We start from the raw sequence: 21,167 nt of genomic DNA on the forward strand, positions 1-21,167 counted from the left end.
AGTGTATTTATGAAACAATTTTGCAATAAAAGTAATTGATTTAAACAGTGTGAGGCAGTGATTCAGTCATATTGCACTTCATGGAATATTAGAGCAGATATTGGGATCCTTTCTTTTGATGCCTCCAATCGTCAGTGCCATATATACATATGCCGCCAATAGTGCCAGATACACATATGCTCCCACGGTGCCAGGTATGCCCCCACGGTGCCGGGTATGCCCCCACGGTGCCAGAAAGGTGGTATGCCCCCACAGTGCCAAAAAGCTGGTATGCCCCCACAGTGCCATAAACTGCTATGCCCCCACAGTGCAACAAACTGCTATGCCCCCACAGTGCTAATTTCCCAGAAGCAGCACTCACCCTTGTTGCTGCTGCTGCTGCTGCCGGTCGGGGAGAGGACAGCCTGGTGTCCCCCTGCAGTCCTGTCATGTCACCGCGGGGAGGAGAGCACAGCATAGCACACTGCGCATCTCCTTCCCCCCTCACTTCCCTGTGACTGGGCCGTCCACCAATCAAAGCTTGCGGACCGGCTCCTGATTGGCTGCCGGCCCGCCAGCTCTGATTGGCGGACGGCCCAGTCACAAGGCTGCACAGTGAGGGGTAGGAGAGATGCGCGATGTGCGCTCTCCTCCCCTCAGAGGGAGAAGGGAACCGGCAGCAGGCAATGGAGGGATTGGGGACGTGGAGGGGCAGCGGGTTGAGTGGGAGCAGGAGCCGCACCTTAACAGGGGGAGAGCCGCGGCTTGGCCACCCCTGTTATAGGGGGTCAACAATGCCTAGGTTGACTGTCACTAGGTCGACACCTAAAATGGTCAACATACTACAGGGTTGCCGACCCTCCCGGAATTTGCGGGAGTCACCCGAAAATCGGGTCCCCCCTCCCGGCCCACGGAAGGGTGGGCAACCCTCCCGGAATCCACTGAGCCCCCCCGATCGCGGCATTTAAATGCCGCAATCCGCGGGTCTCAGAGGAGGGGGCGGAGCTAAAATAGCACAATCATGTCATTTTAGCCCTGCCCCCTCCATGGAGATCAGTTATTTCGGCTATTTGCCGTAATGGGGGTGTGGCTTAATGATGTCACCATTAAGCCCCACCCCCAAACTCGTAATGAAATATTCCTCTCCGGGCTTCTCCCGGAGAGGATTTTTTGCAAGTCGGCAACCCTGACATACTATAGGTTGACATTGACAAAAGGTTGACACAAGCTTACGGTTGACATGGATGCGGTCGACACTCAAGGTTTTCCCTTTTTTTTGGTGTCTATATCAACATATGTTGACATGGGCACCACATCCCACTTGCCATGGTGCTTGCCATGCTTCGGGCATGATGCCCAGGCACGGTGCCTCGCTGCGCTTGGCACACTATTATATTATCACTCTATGCCCACTTGAGTAGTAAAGTATAAAACCAAGTCATGAAAAACCAGTGTTGACCTTTTGAGTGTCGACCATGTCGACCTTAAGCTTATGTCAAACTGCTGTCATTGTCAACCTTATGTATGTCAACCATGCTTAGGTGTCATCCTAGTCACTATCAACCAATAGTGGTCGAGTGACTGTCGACCTGTACATTGTGGACCCAGGGCCCGAATACTAATCCCAAGTGTCTCGCTTTTAAAAAGTACGCACTCTTATCCTCAGAAATCCGCGAGATGTCGCTGTTACATTGCATAGACATTGCCGTAGTGTTAGCCTGTAACTAGCTTTGTCCTGTAGATGTCGCTGTTGAGTACAGAACATTGTGATGTTCGCAGTTCGGCTGCTCAGCAGTTTCCGGGCTCCGAGTCCTGGTTGCCGGGTTACGTGGAAGCTGCCGGAAGTTGTGTTCACTCATGAGGCCGTAGCGAACTACAATAGAGTTGGGATGTAAGAAACGGTATGGAGGAGCACAAGATGCGGACCAAACTGGAGGACTATAGGATCGCTGGAGTGGTGGGGAAGGGGAGCTACGGAGAAGTCAGCCTAGTAACACACCGGACGGAGGAGAAACAGGTAACATGCTCTATGTCGATGATGTGATGTGAAACATGTAACATGCTGCTATGACATGACAGTACTACTACATGCAACACACTAACACTACACTGCTGCATGTTACATACTGTAAAACTGTAATGCATGCCACACTGCCTTTTTACACACACTGCATTACTGTGCTGCTGCATTCCACATGCACTGCTTTCCACACGCTGCTGTACTGCTCTGCCACTTTCCACACACTGCCGTACCATGCTGCTGCTTTCCACATACTGGGCTGCTGCTTTCCACACGCTGCTGTACTGCACTGCTGCTTTCCACACACTGCCGTTCTGGGCTTTCGCTTTGCACACACTGATGTACTGCGCTTCCACTTTCCACACACTGCTGTACTGGGCTGCTGCTTTCCACTTGCTGCTGTAACGTGCTGCTGCTTTCCACACACTGCCGTACTGCACTGCTGCTTTCCACACACTGCCGTACTGGACTGTCGCTTTCCACATGCTGCTGTGCTGCTGTTTTCAGCATGCTGCCACTTTCCACACACTGCCATACCAAGCTGCTGCTTTCCACACACTACCGTACTGGGTTGCTGCTTTCCACTCCCGTACTGGGTTGCTGCTTTCCACTCGCTGCCGTAATGCGCTGCTGCTTTCCACACAATACCATATTGTGCTGCCGCTTTCGACTTCTACTGCATAGCTTCTTTCCACGTGCTGTCGTACTGTGCTGATGCTTTCCATACACTGCCGTACTGCGCTGCCGCTTTCCACACATGGCCGTACTGGTCTGCCACTTTTCACATGCTGCCGTACTGCGCTGCTGTTTTCAACATGCTGCCACTTTCCACACACTACTCTATTGCGCTGCCCCTTTCCACATGCTGTCGTACTGTACTGCTGCTTTCCAAACACTGCTATAATGCGCTGCTGCTTTGCATGCGCTGCCCTACTGGCTACCCTTTTCCAAATGCTACCATATGGGGCTGCCCTTTTCCAAACACTACCATATGGGGCTGCCCTTTTCCAAATGCTGCCGTACTGCGCTGCCTTCTTCCAAATGCTGCCATACTGGGCTGCCCTTTTCCACACGCTGCCGTACTGGGCTGCCCTTTTCCACACGCTGCCATACGGGGCTGCCCTTTCCCAAACACTGCCGTACTGGGCTGCCCTTTTCCACACGCTGCCATACGGGGCTGCCCTTTTCCACACGCTGCCATACAGGGCTGCCCTTTCCCAAACACTGCCGTACTGGGCTGCCCTTTTCCAAACGCTGCCATACGGGGCTGCCCTTTTCCAAACGCTGCCATACGGGGCTGCCCTTTTCCAAACGCTGCCATACGGGGCTGCCCTTTTCCAAACGCTGCCATACGGGGCTGCCCTTTTCCAAACGCTGCCATACGGGGCTGCCCTTTTCCAAACGCTGCCATACGGGGCTGCCCTTTTCCAAATGCTGCCGTACTGCGCTGCCTTCTTCGAAATGCTGCCATACTGCGCTGCCCTTTTTCAAATGTTGCCATACTGAGCTGCCTTCTTCCAAATGCTGCTGTACTGGGCTACCCTTTTTCAAATGCTGCCGTACTGGGCTGCCCTTTTCCACATGGTGCCCTACTGGGCTGCCCTTTTCCACACGCTGCTGTACTGCGCTGCTGCTTTCCACACACTGCTGTACCACGATGCTGCTTTCCACACACTGCCGTACTAGGCTGCCACTTTAGTTTCCACCTGCTGCTGTACTGCGCTGCCATAGGCTGTGAATTATATTGCTATCATGCTAACAAAGAAATCCATGCATGCAATTCCCTCTGTGTGCCAAAGAGCAGGTAATTAGGTGTCTAGAGCCTCCTTTGGGTTTTTGGGGGGAGGGGGTTGTCAGAGGTCCACCAGAGTAATGGGGAACCCCTGTCATTTAGGAACATTTGTAATTTTATTTGACGCCATAATACAGTGTGCAAAAGGTTGCTGCTGGTACCGGGGAGGGGGGCAAGGGGACCCCAGTCATTGTCGTAGTGTGTAGTGCACTGAGGAAAATTATAAAAATGTTCCCGTCATCTGCATGTTCCTGACTGCGGTGCTACTTATTCAGGTGGATGATACTATAACACAATTCTTAGTTGTACCCCTTTTTCCTTGTATTAGATATGTTTATTTTTGTGTATGAACATAATTAGTATAGGGCAGTGTTTTCCAAATATGGTCCTCAAGGCACCCCCAAAAGTCTAGGTTTTAAGGATATCCATGCATATGCAGAGGTGACTTTATTAGTATCGTTCACATGTCTGCATTTTGACTATGTTGGTCAATTGAAAATGTTGGTATATTGGCCCTATTAATGGGTGTTGGTATAATGATTATTGGTGAAATGTTCATTGAGAAATCATACTGAACCCAACCAGGTCACAGAGCAGAAATCCGACGTCCAGCTGACTGGTGGAGAAACTCATTGACCACCAGACTGATAATTCTAAGCAGATGGGCAAGGTGGCGATGGCACTTGGAGATGTATGTGTGGTACAATCTGAGGGTATCTTTCATAAAAAGTACCCTGAGAATTGTAGAAAGCGGATTCACAGGGGCAGCGCTTTTTCCTATTTATCGCATTGTCGATTGGGGTGGATAAATATCCCCCCTTCGTACCAATGCGAAGGGTGCTTAATTAAAAAATAATACTCTTCCTAAAAATATAAGTAAAGACATATATAAAAACCCTCATTCAACAATATACCGGGCAGGGCACTTTTTTCAATCGGGAGGGCGCATTTTATATAAGAAATATATAAGAAACAAATAAAAAAAATGGTACTTGTTTCCTAGCACGGCCACACCGATTTACATCGGGGTGGTCTTGTCGGAAAAATCGGGTCGATCGCATCGCATGCGATTTGGTCGCATGCGATGCGACCGACCCGATTTTTTGATTGAATGAAATGTAAATCGGGTCCCTGGGACCCGATTTTACATTGGATTCAATGTAAAATATTCCCTACACCCCCAAATTTAACGACGTAAACCCCACCCCACGATAGACGCCAACCCGAAGCGTGGCGAGCGGCGGCGGTGCGCGTCCTCCGACCTTTTCATTCCCCTACTATCCACGTCGGGGTGGAGTTGAGAATAGAATAGTGTGGCGAGCCCGAAGCGTGGCGAGCGAACGCGTATACCTGTGAAGTTATATGCGTCCCCTCACGGGGCTCGCTGCGCTCGCCACGCTTCGGGCTCGGTGGCTCGCTGCGCTCGCCACACTATTCTATTCTCAACTCCACGCCGACGTGGATAGTAGGGGAATGAAAAGGTCGGAGGACGCGCACCGCCGCCCCTCGCGGGCTCGCTGCGCTCGCCACGCTTCGGGTTGGCGTCTATCGTGGGGTGACAACGGGGACATCTATAATGTGAAATGGGTCATATTGGGCCATTTCACATTTTTCACATTTTTTTTTAAAGGTGAGATGGACTTAATCAAGTCCATCTCATCTTGTGCCATTATAATGGCACAAGACCGACGCGATCCTCACGATTTCAATGTTAAAAAATATTTTAACATTGAAGCCTATGGGGAAATCGGTGTCGTCGCGTCGGGACCAATGTTAATGGTCCCGACCGACGCGATGCCCCCGATATTGTACCTTTGCCGGCAAAATGGACCTGATTTCAAAGGAAATCGGGTCCATCGTGTACCTTAACTTAAAGGTACACGATCCACAAGATTGTGGCCGTGCTAGGAAACAAGTACCAAAAAAATATATATATATATAAATTGCACACTGCACTAGGATTATGCCTATTAAACATTGTCATACTCTGCTACTCCCATTACATATTCTGTCGTAATGACAATTACACATTATGGCACACACTGTAATACCTCTTACACATTATACCACTCACTATAATGGCCATTACACATGATGGCATACACCGTAATACCCATTACACATGATGGCACACGAAAGTTCTCAGCGGCATGTCAGCGTGGTGGGGGGCAGCGTAAGGATGCACAGTGCCACACACAAAAAGGGCAGGGTGCATTTTGAGGTTTTAAAAACGGGCAGGGTGCAGCACCCTGCAAAAGAAGCTTAGAGGGAACACTACATGGAGCCATCAGATAAGAGTCCAGTAGATTTCTTCATGGTCATCATCACAAATCCTTAAACAAAGGTATATTGGCACACCTGCCCATTAAGTTGTCAGCAAACTCAAACTGTTTAAACACTGAAAATATTTGAATGTAAAATGTAGCTGTGAGACATGATTTGATGACTACCTCTGTACACATATATCTGTGTCAAAGTGAGATCACCTGCATATTATAGATTGAAGTTCCCATTTCTTTTCCAGTATGTAATAAAGAAGCTGAATCTTCGTATCGCCCCCCCTCGAGAGCGGAAAGCAGCACAACAAGAGGCCCAGCTCCTCTCTGAGCTGAAACATCCAAACATTGTGGCATATAAAGAATCATGGGAGGGTGAAGATGGGTTACTGTACATTGTCATGGGTTATTGTGAAGGGGGAGACTTGTACCATAAACTGAAGGAACAGAAAGGAAAACTTCTTCCAGAGAGCCAAGTGGTGGAGTGGTTTGTACAGATCGCCATGGCACTTCAGGTAAAGAGCTTTTATATTATATGTACTTTCTCCTTTACCCAAGTCTGGGAGACACTGCTACCCTGAGGTTATAGAGCAGTGTTTTTCAACCACTGTGCCGTGGCACACTAGTGTGCCTTGAGCTGCTCCCAAGTGTGCCCCCAGATCTACAGATGCCCAAACCAGTTTATAGCCACCGCCAGTTCAAGTGTTATTTACTGGTTTCTTTTATTCATGTAAAGGGCCAATGTATTTTAGTTTTGTTACCTGTGGGGACCAGTGTGATTGTTTTTTATATGGAGGCCAATAGGTTTGGATTTTTCCTGTGGGGGCCAATATGTTTTGCCCTGTGGGGATCTCACGGTGTGCCTTGGCAATTTGAAAATCTTATTTAGTGTGCCGCAAGGTAAAAAGGTTGAAAATCACTGTTATAGAGGTTTATCAAGAGGTGGGCATAGGAGAAACTGAACCTTCTCTCCCTCCAGTTCCATTAACCAGCTTATCCTCAGTTAAACTTATACCCCTTTCACATTGCACAAATAACCTGTGTCCGGCCCGGGTTGTTGCCGCGTTGATGTGCTTTGTGAAAGGGCCTTCTGAAAATACCTGGGTCGAGCAACACTGCATTCCGACCCATGGTAAAAGAAGGATTAATCCCGGGTCGGACCCAGGTTGTTGTGCAGTGTGAACGGGTAGCCTGGGTTGAGCAATCTGGGACCCGTTCGCACTATATGGAGGAGGAAGCGTCCGCTCCAAACACTGCCTCCTCTCCCGCCCTCCGATGATGTGCCAGTATTCCACCCCGCCCCCCGATGACGTCAGCTTATTATCATTACAAATGTTGGGTCGCTCCCAGGACGGACCCGTGTCCAAATCCCAGGTGCAACCCAGCATTTGCAATGTGAAAAGGTAAGGAGGATATATCAAAGCTGGAAGAGAAATTAAGGGCCTGATTCATACCTGTGCACTAGGCTGCATATGTTTGCAGCCTAGCGAACAGGTAGGATGTGTGTGCTTGCTAGTGGATGTGTATGTGAACACATCCCCTTGCATGCAGCCGATTGGAGGAGAAATTATTCGAGGGTTGCTGACCATCGAGTGATTTCTGAAGCCTTCGGTCTAAAAATTAAGTCCATACTTACTGTTCAGATGGCCGCAGATCTCCGGAAAGGGGGCGGGTACTGACACCAGCCGCCCGCCCTCAACAGGCATCAGCACACCTGTGTTCTCAGGGGAACGCCCAGGGTTTTTATGGTGACACCCATAAAACCCTGGGGGTTCCCCTGCTGCCTCCATCTGCCTGCCTCTTCCCTCCCTTCCTCCAGCACACGGCTCAGTGAGTGTGAAACTCGCTCGTAGGGTTTACGCATGTGCATATTCACGCATGCGCAGACCCCCAACATCGGGGGAAAGGGCCGAATTCAGACCCATACGAACGGCCCCGAATCGGCCCCTGCATTCTAAACAATCCTCTCGTAGCTGCCATTTTCTAGGTTTTTTTCAAAGAAAGTGAGTCAGGATGTAATTTGCTTGTAGGTTCCCTCTCTACAAGCTTTAATAATATCCGCCTAAGTACCTCACAGGCACATGACAGCCCTTGTAAGTTACTTCTGTTTTATTGATGCCATATACTTTAATTAATTCAGTGTATTTTGCTTTATTTAGGTTTACTTCAAGTTACTGTATTTGACTTTACTGTATATTATGTAGTTTTACGTAATTTTACTTCAGGTTACTGTCGTTTACTTAGGGGGAGGGGCCCTAAACTGCACACCCTGGACATATGAGGTGCTACCTGCTGAGACTTGTAGTGCAGCAAGCAGGAGGATGAGTTTGCAGGTGCACACTAAATATATATGCTAGACCTTTTAATATCTTGCTATATTGCATTTGAGGTTATTAGCATAGTAATGGCCATTAGTATCGGCTTGTCCACCGCGTCCAGGTTACCTCATTAGGACAAGTCCCTAACACTACTCTGGGACAGGTCCAGGGCACAGGGCCCCCAGGCCTGCCCAGCAGAACCACCCCATGGCATCACATTAGTGTGAAATTAAAGTGATAGTAAAAGGGATAGGGGAATTATATGTGATAGGACTTACCAAGGTAAGAAGTAATAATAAATGTGAAGGGTGCTACATATATATTAAACAAACTAAAGGGGTGATTGAAAGTATACGATATGATGCCATGGAGCAGCCCAGCAACAGCAGCCCAAAGAGCCCTGAGCCCCAAACACGGTCCCACAGACTAACACTCAGCATATATGTATAGTAGGACTTACCCTCATAGTGCCAAGCTGAGGTGTGCAGTCTTGAATGTTGGGACTCCAACCTAATTAAAATCAATTTGGGACAGGTGGGTGGGGTGCAAGTTTAGGAGGAAGGCGTCTCTAGTTCCTTCCAGTGTGTATGAATACACAATATATAGTACATAGGGGGAGGGGCCCTAAACTGCACACCCTGGACATATGAGGTGCTACCTGCTGAGACTTGTAGTGCAGCAAGCAGGAGGATGAGTTTGCAGGTGCACACTAAATATATATGCTAGACCTTTTAATATCTTGCTATATTGCATTTGAGGTTATTAGCATAGTAATGGCCATTAGTATCGGCTTGTCCACCGCGTCCAGGTTACCTCATTAGGACAAGTCCCTAACACTACTCTGGGACAGGTCCAGGGCACAGGGCCCCCAGGCCTGCCCAGCAGAACCACCCCATGGCATCACATTAGTGTGAAATTAAAGTGATAGTAAAAGGCATAGGGGAATTATATGTGATAGGACTTACCAAGGTAAGAAGTAATAATAAATGTGAAGGGTGCTACATATATATTAAACAAACTAAAGGGGTGATTGAAAGTATACGATATGATGCCATGGAGCAGCCCAGCAACAGCAGCCCAAAGAGCCCTGAGCCCCAAACACGGTCCCACAGACTAACACTCAGCATATATGTATAGTAGGACTTACCCTCATAGTGCCAAGCTGAGGTGTGCAGTCTTGAATGTTGGGACTCCAACCTAATTAAAATCAATTTGGGACAGGTGGGTGGGGTGCAAGTTTAGGAGGAAGGCATCTCTAGTTCCTTCCAGTGTGTATGAATACACAATATATAGTACATAGGGGGAGGGGCCCTAAACTGCACACCCTGGACATATGAGGTGCTACCTGCTGAGACTTGTAGTGCAGCAAGCAGGAGGATGAGTTTGCAGGTGCACACTAAATATATATGCTAGACCTTTTAATATCTTGCTATATTGCATTTGAGGTTATTAGCATAGTAATGGCCATTAGTATCGGCTTGTCCACCGCGTCCAGGTTACCTCATTAGGACAAGTCCCTAACACTACTCTGGGACAGGTCCAGGGCACAGGGCCCCCAGGCCTGCCCAGCAGAACCACCCCATGGCATCACATTAGTGTGAAATTAAAGTGATAGTAAAAGGGATAGGGGAATTATATGTGATAGGACTTACCAAGGTAAGAAGTAATAATAAATGTGAAGGGTGCTACATATATATTAAACAAACTAAAGGGGTGATTGAAAGTATACGATATGATGCCATGGAGCAGCCCAGCAACAGCAGCCCAAAGAGCCCTGAGCCCCAAACACGGTCCCACAGACTAACACTCAGCATATATGTATAGTAGGACTTACCCTCATAGTGCCAAGCTGAGGTGTGCAGTCTTGAATGTTGGGACTCCAACCTAATTAAAATCAATTTGGGACAGGTGGGTGGGGTGGGTGGGGTAAACTGTCGTTTACTTGTATAACATATTTGAGTTTATTGTGCTTTCATTTATTTGTCCCAAGTTCACTGTACGTTACGTTAATTTTTATTCATTTTATTTAATTTAACTTCCTTTTATTGTGTTCTACGTCAATATTTTTTTTCACGTTGCTATATTTTACTTACGTTCACTACATTTTACTTTATTTTATGTAATGCTTATTTATTAATTTTTTGCTTTTTATGAGCAGCATTTGCTACAGTAGATTGCACATATTGCATTGATGTATTAACAGTGATGTACCACTTGCGGTATTCCTGCCTTCCAGTTTCAGGCATCTTGGGATCACTCTTTTTTGCTCCTTTTTTATTTTATTTTTTACTTTCCAAAGCATGGAAACGAGTGTAGAGAAAGACTGCAGATAGAGACTGATGTTGCCTAGTCATTGTTGTGCTCTGGGGCACACTGCTCTACTTCTCTTGTCACGTTGTGTTTACAAAGGTGCTCTATAAACGTTTAGGAATGTCGTTACTACTGCAATTTCATTTCTTCTGTGAGATATAGTTTTTACAGTGCTGCAGTAAAAATGCTTCTACTGTAACTATCAATGTGACAGTACTAGGGCCAGATTAAAACTGGGGTACACACCTATACTATTGTCCCAATCAACCAATATTGGCTCATTGGCCTGACGACTGTACAGTAGGTGTGTATGCCGGAGCATTAGCCAAAAAAAACCCAGCTAAAACACTTGTGCAACTGTCGGAGCAGAAAGTCGCATCTTATGTGCTGTTTACTGTTATAAATGAGAACTTCCTGATCCCGTTGAAGACGGTATTCACTAAGCTATTTCTAGCTCAGTGTGTACAGGGGTTCAGTGAGTCAAGCTGGGTATACATTATTCGGCTGATAGGGAGCAGTTAACCCAGGGTTGCCACGTGGGGATACACCTTTCTTATCAATTAACTAGCTCACCACAGGTGATGGAAATCATACATTACCAGGGAAGTCCAGGAACAGAGCATTTTCTCCCTGAAGGAGAGGGTCAGGTATGCAACCCTGGGTTAACCCGATTTGCTAGGCGTGTACCTAGTGTAAAAGTGCCCATACACGTTACAATTATTGTATAAAATATTGGATGAGATCTAGTACAAAAAGTATGTGCAGCACATACTTTTTGTACTAGATCTCATCTCATCTTATCGCAAAACCGAGATGCGATATTGTATACAATAATTGTAACGTGTATGGGCACCTTAAGGCCCACATGGGCTGGTGGCTGAAAATGATCAAGGGTCTATTGTGAGAAGAGGGGTCTGACCAATGCTCCGTGGGCTGGGTCAGTGCCGAGTAGGCGTTGTTAGCGTAACAAAGCATCTAATAGCAAAAGTGTATCTAGAGTATTTAAAATGATTGTATCCCCCTTTAATATAACAATAGAGTACAAATAGAAATTGCCCCAGTATTGCGCTCTTAAAATGATCAGCAGCAACTTTAATAAATCCCTCCTGTTAGTGAGGGACAAGTTCAAGAAATACAAAAAGAGAATATTGGACTGCGCTTATTTCTAGTACCACCCAAGAAAACAATATAGATTACATTGACATTCTTTCTTTTTATGTGCAGTATTCAAACAGAAATAAACTTTGGAATCTCTTGTATGGTGTAGACAATTTATTTAAAAAGTACCCAACGCGTTTCATCAGAACGACTTCATCAGAGGCATAGCGGCGATATGGATCTTGTCACTAGATCCGAAATGAATTTATTTTTGACATAAACAGTTTTGTAAAAATCAATTAGAAACTGAAATGAATTTATTTTTGACAAACAGTTTTGTAAAAATCAATTAGAAACTGTAGATGTATCAGACTTTTTTTGTTTTTATAAAGTCGTAATGGGATACTGCCTCACTATTCACTTTTTATACAAAAAAAATGGTGGCGATCACAATCAATGGAGACCACTGTGCAGCAGGTAACCTACTATCTTATTAGCAAGCAAATAGAGTATTCTCCACTACTATTTACTAAAAAAATATAAAAAAAACAGGGTGAGTGCCAATCCGAATTGTAATATATACAGGTGTATTTTTAATACAACGTTTCAGGGTCACCCCTTTTGTCATATGACAACAAAACATTGTATGAAATACACTCATGGCTTTTATGTTTATTAAGACCTGTTAGTGCTTACCTCTGGGCAACTGGAAGAGATCATGTGACGCAAGGCTGTCAGACGTTGATGTGGAAATCTGAACAACAGTGTGAATTGCAGACCTCGATAGCTTCTTCCTGCATTGAACATTTTGACCTGTGTCCTTCTCTTTGCAGTATTTACACGATCTGCACATAATGCATCGGGACCTGAAAACTCAAAATATTTTCCTGACTAAATCGAACATCATCAAGGTGGGAGATATGGGTATTGCAAGGGTTTTGGAGAGCAAGTACGATATGGCCAGTACTCTCATCGGGACTCCATACTACATGAGCCCGGAGCTTTTCTCTAATAAACCATACAATTATAAGGTAATGTGAGACTAGTTGAACTAATGCTTTAGGAACTTCAATTATAGACCTAAACTGTAGGATATATCAATTTAGGATGTAGCAATTTATAGATATGAAGGGGGCGTTATTAAATCCTGAATGAACTTTCTGGCCAGGTGAAACATCGGCAATAATTTGCGATTAATATTCAAACAAGGGGCGTTTTTGCATGCTTTTGAAGTCCATTTTCGCCGATGCCGTATCACTTCTTTTTGGGTGAATCGGGATGAGCGAAAATGTAATGCAAATTCTCCAGAATACGTTAATTCGCTGCATTTAGTCAGTCCAGGCTAGGTAGTAGTTGGTTGGCAAAGGAGTGCACAATTCAACCTTAGTGCAGCTGATCCCAAATACACACCGGGTAAAAGCACCCCAAATGGTAGAACAAAGGAAATGGTTGTAAAATAAAAGGATAACGCTCCAAGGTAACTATATTGCAAAACTATATTCCACCCTAGGGAATCATGATCATAAATAAATGTTACCAAGCCGATATAGCATAGATACAGTACTCATATGTTGTCTGTTGTTCAATATTCCACAGTTACATGAAATAGTAAGACTTTAGGTTTAAAAAATTAAGTGTCTCCCCTATTACAGAGAACAAGGGGAGAAAATAGAAACCAACATGGTGCAGATCAATTAAATAAAAAAAGTTTTAATATACACATTACACTTACAAAGAAGTGACTTGTATTAAAAGCACAAGACAAGTGATCGCAGGCAGATGGTATATGAGTCCCCAGCTCAACTCCCCCAATCTGGATAGGAACTCCAGCCAGCGATCCGCAGCCAGCACAGCGTCCACACAGGGTGCTACAGGTCCCACTTAAGGCGTCCACAACGTCTACACCACATAATTACAGATGATTGCAATTGATGCTAACCAACGTCCAATTTCCGATTTCTTCGTTATAGCACTTTCTTTTTTTTAAATGGCCGTACATTCCGTCAAGCGGAAATATATCACTGCTTGCGTTCCAGCGGAAACACATTTCAATGGAGGTCGATTACACTAAATAAGGGATAAGGTCCTAATTTATTTTATGAAATAAAATCAGCATATATAATTGAATTAAATACAAAACAAATATAAAAAAAACAACGAATAAATAGGAATTTGATTTCTGATGATTCGGGATGATTCATATTGCTGAAAAAAAATGGAAAAGTAGAATCAGTAAAAGTGAAGGGTCAACTGCCTGGAAGTCTTTCCGACATCTGAAAGCCCACAGCTGCATTGTAGCACGTACACAACATTTTTTGAGTGGCAAGTTTATAAATGGTTTTAGAGGGAAAGTTTTATTATTCACAGTAAAATTTCCTTTCTTTTACCCTCACTGTTTAACAGATCAGGCATGAGCCACAGCGGTGAACCCCCTTTTTCCCTAATACTGTCGGTCCACATCTTTGATGATCCTTCAAAGAGGGGGCACTCCTCTAAATAAATTGTGGTTTAGGGGGCAGCTTTGCTCTGATAATTGCATCTGAGCATTTTGGTCTCAGGTGAAAAATCAACACTGGGATTGAATCGGGCGAGTCGAATTCCCCACCCCCCTCCCAAAAAAAAATTGCTGATCTTTTGCCTGGCAAAACATTCCCCCGGGACTGAAACCCCCCCTAAAGGTTACCTAAATAGGTGTCTGCTCCATAGATGATGGCAACTTTTTTAGTTTGATGTGTCAACATGCTCCTGATGTCTACACTAATGTAATGACTACATTGTTAAAATGTGGACAGTGTGTTTTAGTACGCTTCTATCCTGAACACAATTGTAGACATTTTAGGGTACCTGTGTAGTTTCATGGCGCCAGCTTTGCGCGCCCACGCTGCGGGCTCGGTGGCTCGCCACGCTATTTAAAATCAACTCCATGCCAACATGGATAGTGGAGGCATGAACTATCCATGATGGCATGGAGTTAAGTTAGTTTATTTGACATATTTAGTGGCGAGCGTACACCCGGAAGTAGCTGGCGCCGTGAAACTACACAAGTACCCATTTTAGTAATGACCATACTGTCCATGTTAACACCTTCCAGGTGTTGACTTTATAGCTGCTAACATTTTGACCATGTCGTCATCATCATCATGTATGTTGACCATCTGGTGTTGATATGGCTACTATTAGTTTAGTGGCTTCATAGCCGTGCTAGTCACTTGATAACAACATTTTGTTACTGAATTGACAATAGCGCCAGCCACTTACTTATATGTCTATGACTGTTATTGGATTATTCTGTAATGTTCTGTGTTTCATTTTATTGACATGTTCCCATGACTAAGCAAGATTATGGAGTGTTTTCAATGCTTTCTGCGAGCAGGGCTGTCTGCTCGCTGTCACAGCTCGCACAGTCCGTATTCATTTGACCCCCTGCACACGCACTGTCCCCCTCGCTCAGTTTTTGGAGTGAGGGGTAAACAGCGTGTGTGGCCGCTAAAACAGCGGGGCTCGCTGCTAAATGCAGCGCGCTCCCTGCATTAGCCACGAGACTCGCTGCTTGGGGAATCCTCGCCGTCCTCTGACAGCAAAGATTCCCCTGGAACGTTGAATAGGGTGAGCGGCCTGCGCGGGCATTGAATACACCCCTATGTGTTATTGCTGAGAGCCATTGTACATGACCACACTAACCAATGTTCTTGTGTTATCCTGCAGTCTGATGTGTGGGCACTAGGATGCTGTGTGTACGAGATGGCAACTCTCAAGCATGCATTCAATGCTAAGGACATGAACGCTTTAGTGTATCGTATCATTGAAGGGAAGGTAATCATTTCCAGTCATTATATGTCTTTAAACCAGTTGTGCTATGTTTACATAGGTTTCCAAGTGTTAGCAGATGAGTGTTTTCTATACAATTATATATTTATAAATGTTTTTTTTACTCTATTAATCTATATCACCCTGAAGATTAGAAGATTTCGTGCAATGGCTGTCACTTTTTCACAGTATCAGAACTTTTTACGGTGATGTGATTCTAATTCTACACAGTGAAATCTCATATTCTGATGTTCTAATTAGTATTAATATGGTATGGGTTTGTTAGGCTAGTCATTTGGATTTTTTTATCCAGTCATTTTTATTTCATTGTTTCAACAAAGTTTGGGTGTACAGAAAAGAAAAATTTGAGAAGAGAGTTAGGAAGATTCATACGGGAAATACGGATCATATATACTTGAGTATAGAGCAGGCATTCCCAACCACGGTCCCCAAGGCACACCAACAGTGCAGATTTTGTAGATATCCAGGCTTGAGCACAGGTGACTTAATTAGTATCTGAGGGATTCTGATTAAACCATCTGTGCTGAAGCCTGGATATCACTAAAACCTGCACTGTTGGTGTGCCTTGAGGACCATGGTTGGGAATGCCTGGTCTAGAGGAAACAATAAAACCTGTTAGTCAAAACGTAAGAAATATAACAGAAAAAAACATGGTATACTCAATATTTTGCACAGGGACTCTAAAAAAAAAAGTATGCACACCAATTATATCCTTTATTCAACAGAATCTGGGATGAGTATGTTTTTTTTTTTTTTTAGCCATTTAAATGGGATGTTTTAGGGTATTTTTAGAGTCTGACCGGTTTATTATATCTAGAGATTAGCAGTTTGGATTTACTCTTTTCTTACCACCAGATTACCAAATTCTGCTTTTTCCAGTTTTTTTTTTTTAGAACAATTTTATTTTGTGAAAATAACGTTAATTGCATACAAAGTAATACAATATATGAAAATATAGTCATCTGTATTGCAAAATTTCCTTTTGAGAGTAAATATCATAAATCAAGCGAACAACATTTTTTAGTTTTTAAATAACAATCATAACCTCAACCACCACCCCCTTCCTGATCTGAAATCATTAAAGAGATGCAAAAACCAAGTTGTACCTTCAGATATTTTATAAATACGAGCTCGTATATTATCATCCAAGTATATTCCCCATTAAAAAAAAAATATATATATATATATATATTCGGATATAATAATAAGAGACGATAGATACTGCATCAATACAATGGATTAATTATGAATAAATGCGGATATCAGAAACCATACATAACCATTCATTTTTTCGATATTTGTAATAAGTAGAAGCAAAAGAAAAAGTCTGAGAGAGTCTGCATCACCAGCAAAGATGAAAAAGTATAATGAAAGTCAAGAGATAGTAAAACCAGGAAAAGGTGAGGAGAAAGAAGAAGGAAAGAGGAGAGAAAGTAAAAGAGAGGGGAGGTCAGATCCTCAGCAGAAGTTCCCATCTGGAAGACAATTGGTGGAATACACAATAATATTATTGTGTAAAAATGGATTATGGGGGTATGGATTAGCCTAGTGTGATTTGATAGCTCTTATATATGAAAGGGAGAAGAGATTTGCAAGATGGTCAACCACGGATCCCAAGTTTTATGAAAGGATTTGGAGGACTTATTAATAATGCTAGTCATAAATTCCATACGATAGACATGCCCTATGCTAGATATTATAGATTGTAGTGATGGGGAGTTATTTTGTTTCCAGTCCACAGCTATTTGCCAAATGGTGGCCGAGATCACATGTTGCAGTAATTTGTTTTGGTGCCCAGATAATGAAGGAAGGCTTAGAGGAAGCAATATATATTTGGGGGCGTGCGGAATGGGTGTTTTCAACAAATCTGAGGCAAATGCTATAACCTCTTTCCAGAGGTCAGTTAGCTTAGGACAGGACTACCAAATATGAAAAAAGTAACCTTCAGAATCACAGCCTCTCCAAAATGTATTAAAGGCACCAACATACATTTTGCTCAGCCTAGTGGGCAAATTGAGCTAGAAGTTTTAACACTCCCTTATAGCAAAACTGTGGCAAGGCATGGTGGGATTTGTAGTTTCACAACATCTGGAGGGCCACAGTTTGAAGACTCATGGCATAGAGCTTCAAATGAGAGGTCTAATGGATAAGATATGCCCTGTTTTAGAGTGAAAATGCCTGATCTGTAAATATTGATAAAAACACTTAGTAGGAATATTCCTTTCAGATTGAATTTGGGTGACTTGCGGGAAAGACCGGTCTTTAGAGATATCATTTAGATATAAAATATTTCCATTTCTCCATGAAGGAAAAGACAATTTATTCATACCCAGGGTTGTGAAAATAGTGATAATTGGGGAAGGGATAGAGGACAGATGATACTTTTTATGGACATAGTCCCAAACAATTGGGACGACGAGATCTTGGCAACACTGGCCCAATTCCACAGCCTCAATAGTGGTCCAAACCCTCTTTGGCCCAATGGGTTCAATGGTGTAATCCTTAGGCAATCGGGCAGCCAAATAATACCTATGAAAGACAGGAATGCCCAGACAACCCTCACGACTGGGGCGCTGTAGTATTTTAAAGCGAACTATGGGATGTTTTAGTCCAGATGAAGTGTGATGTTTCTAAAATGTAAATACATAGTAAGGGATAAATATAGGTAGTGACTGAAAGAGGTAAAGGAGTCTGGGCAGCACATTCATCTTCACCAAATTTACTCTCCCAATCCATGAGATAAAAAAGCTCATCCAGGACTGTAGGTCAGATTTTACTTGGTCCAGTATTCTGGGAAAATTGGCCTGAAACAATCGATGGTGGCGGTGAGTTAGATACATTTCTAGATATATAGTTTGTTCATGTATGCCATTTAACCCCTTCCCGACATTTGACGTACATTTACGTCATGGTCGGGAAGTACTTCCCGACACATGGCATAAATGTACGTCATGCCTTCTAACTGTCACCGCGTCTATAGACGCGGTGACAGTTTGGAGATGTCTGCTGTCCCTGACAGCAGACATCCCCCCTCGCCGCCCAGGGGGGGCAGGGGTGCCCCCCCCGGTCGGCGATCGCTGCGATTGGCTGTTCAAAAGTGAACAGCCAATTTCAGCGTTTTCTGTGTTACCGGCGGCTAAGCCGCTCGGTAACACAGAGATCGGTGGTGATCGGTGCTGTTAAGTACAGCACCGATCACCTCCGAGCGGCAGCCCACCCTCCCACCCGCCCGGCAGCCCGCCCTCCTACCCGGCAGCCTCCCTCCCACCCAGCCAGCAGCCGCAGCGCCAGCCCCCCTCCCACCCCCCCGCCAGCAGCAGCACAGCTGCTTAAATCTGTGATTTTGGTTTTACATTTATTTCTATGAAATATATATATATGTGTGTGTGTGTGTGTGTGTGTGTGTGTGTGTGTGTGTGTATGTATATATATATATATATATATATATATATATATATATATATATATATATATATATATATATATATATACAGTGATCGGTGCTGTTAAGTACAGCACCGATCACCACCGATCGCCAGCCCTCCCACCCGGCAGCCCCCCCCCTCCCACCCACCCGGCTGCCGCAGCGCCAGCCCCCCTCCCAAAGCTGGTGAGCAAAATGGGGTCACATGTGGGGGGGTTCCACTGTATTGGTGCTTCGGGGGTCTTGCTAATGCGACATAGCACCCACCATTCATTCCACCACCAAAAATCACTCCTTCCCTTCTGACCCTTTTGGGTCACATATGAGGCATTGCCGTACTCGGGAGAAATTGGGGCACAGATTTTGGGGTGCTTTGTCTCCTTCATTCCTTGCGAAAATGAAAAATTTTGAGCCAGAACTGCATTTTTGTGTAAAAAATTACATTTTTTTACACAAAAATGCAGATCTGGCTCAAAATTTTTCATTTTCACAAGGAATGAAGGAGACAAAGCACCCCAAAATCTGTGCCCCAATTTCTCCCGAGTATGGCAATGCCTCACATGTGACCAAAAAATACCAGTTGGGTGCATGGCAGGACTCAGAAGGGAAGGAGTGATTTTTGGATTTTGCAGCACAGATTCTGGTTGAATGACCCCTGAAGCACCCATACAGTGGAACCCCCCCACAAGTGACCCCATTTTGCAAACTACACCCTTCAGGGAATTCATCAGGGGGTATAGTGTACATTTCAAACCCCCAGGGGTTTCACCAATTTTGATACAACTGAGCTGTGAAATCGAAAAATTAAATTTTTTTATTTTCACAGCCCAGTTGTATCAAAATTGGTGAAACCCCTGGGGGTTTGAAATGTACACTATACCCCTAAATGAATTCCCTGAAGGGTGTAGTTTGCAAAATGGGGTGACTTGTGGGGGAGGTTCCTAACTTTTAGCACTTATGGTGCCTAGAAACCTACATGGTGCCTAAAAAAAAATCTCATAAAAAGGAGGCTCCAAAATCAAGTAGGTGCTCCTTCTATTATGAAGCCTGGGGTTTGGTCAACGTGCACACTAGGGCCACATATAGGATATTTATGAAAACAAAAGAATTGGGGGAATCAACTTTTAGTCACATTTCTCTAGTAAAATCTACTGTGTTCCTTAGAAAAATGTATTAAAATTGAAACTCTGCAAAAAAAAAGAAATTTTGAAATTTCGCCTACACTTTGTTTTAATTCCTGTGAAACACATAAAGGGTTAACAAACTTCCAAAATGCTGTTTTGATTACTGTGAGGGGTGCAGTTTTTGAAATGGCATCATTTATGGGGGTGTCTCACATACAAGTCCCTCAAAGTCACATCAGAACTGAACTGGTCCCTAAAAAAATCAGTGTTTGAAATTTTCTTGAAAATTTGAGAATTTGCTATTCATATTTGAAGCCTCCTAGTGTCCAAAAAAATGAAAAGGAGGTTGAAATAATGATTGCAACATAAAGTAGACATATGGTCTTTGTTAGTTATTAACTATTTTGAGTGGTATGTTTATTTGTCTCACAAGCAGAAAATGTGACATTTTGCAAATTGCAAAATTTTCCATTTTTTCACGACATTTTGGTATTTTTCACAAAAAAACACAGACTGTATCGACCCAAATTTACCACTAACTTGAAGTACAATGTGTCACGAGAAAACAATCTCAAAATCACTGGGATAAGTAAAAGCAAAAAAAAGTTATCCCCACTTAAGTGAAACATGTCAGATTTGAAAAAAATGGCTCTGTCAGGAACGCAAAAACTGGCTGTGTCAGGAAGGGGTTAAAGAGGAAATCAGCTTCCAAAGTGTGTTTTGACGAGCCTGGATTATAAAAATCCAGTTTTAGATGTGTTAATTTTATATCCAGGATAGCCAGAATATATACATAGTTACATAGTAGGTAAGGCTGAAAAAAGACTTGCGTCCATCCAGTTCAACCTAGGTTGTTGTAATAGTTTATCCCCTGCTGTATAGTATGTTCTTGATATTTTAAAGACAGATTATATTTCTTATTTATACCCTTGGATGTTTTTAACCAATAAGTGTTTGTCCAACCTTATTTTGAACGTATTAATAGTGTCTGCCGCTAC

At 43.9% G+C, this 21,167-nt stretch overlaps 1 protein-coding gene across 4 annotated transcripts in view; it reads left to right on the top strand.

Moving 5' to 3' along the window:
- The first annotated feature begins 1,771 nt into the window (after window positions 1–1,771).
- The window catches only part of LOC146026059 (serine/threonine-protein kinase Nek4-like), a 56,998-nt gene continuing 37,602 nt past the window's right edge, over window positions 1,772–21,167 (top strand). For 2 of the 4 annotated variants that reach the window (XM_083156407.1, XM_083156406.1), the window contains exons 1-4: window positions 1,772–1,996; window positions 6,316–6,582; window positions 12,627–12,824; window positions 15,499–15,606. In XM_083156407.1, coding sequence (XP_083012533.1) covers window positions 1,883–1,996; window positions 6,316–6,582; window positions 12,627–12,824; window positions 15,499–15,606 — 687 coding nt within the window. In that variant the 5' untranslated portion in view covers window positions 1,772–1,882. The remainder of the gene's footprint in view (window positions 1,997–6,315; window positions 6,583–12,626; window positions 12,825–15,498; window positions 15,607–21,167) is intronic. The other 2 variants (XM_083156404.1, XM_083156405.1) reach the window with 2 other exon arrangements.

This window comes from Crinia signifera, chromosome 8 (assembly GCF_055691185.1).
Source record: "Crinia signifera chromosome 8, ASM5569118v1, whole genome shotgun sequence".
Lineage (NCBI taxonomy): Eukaryota > Metazoa > Chordata > Amphibia > Anura > Myobatrachidae > Crinia > Crinia signifera.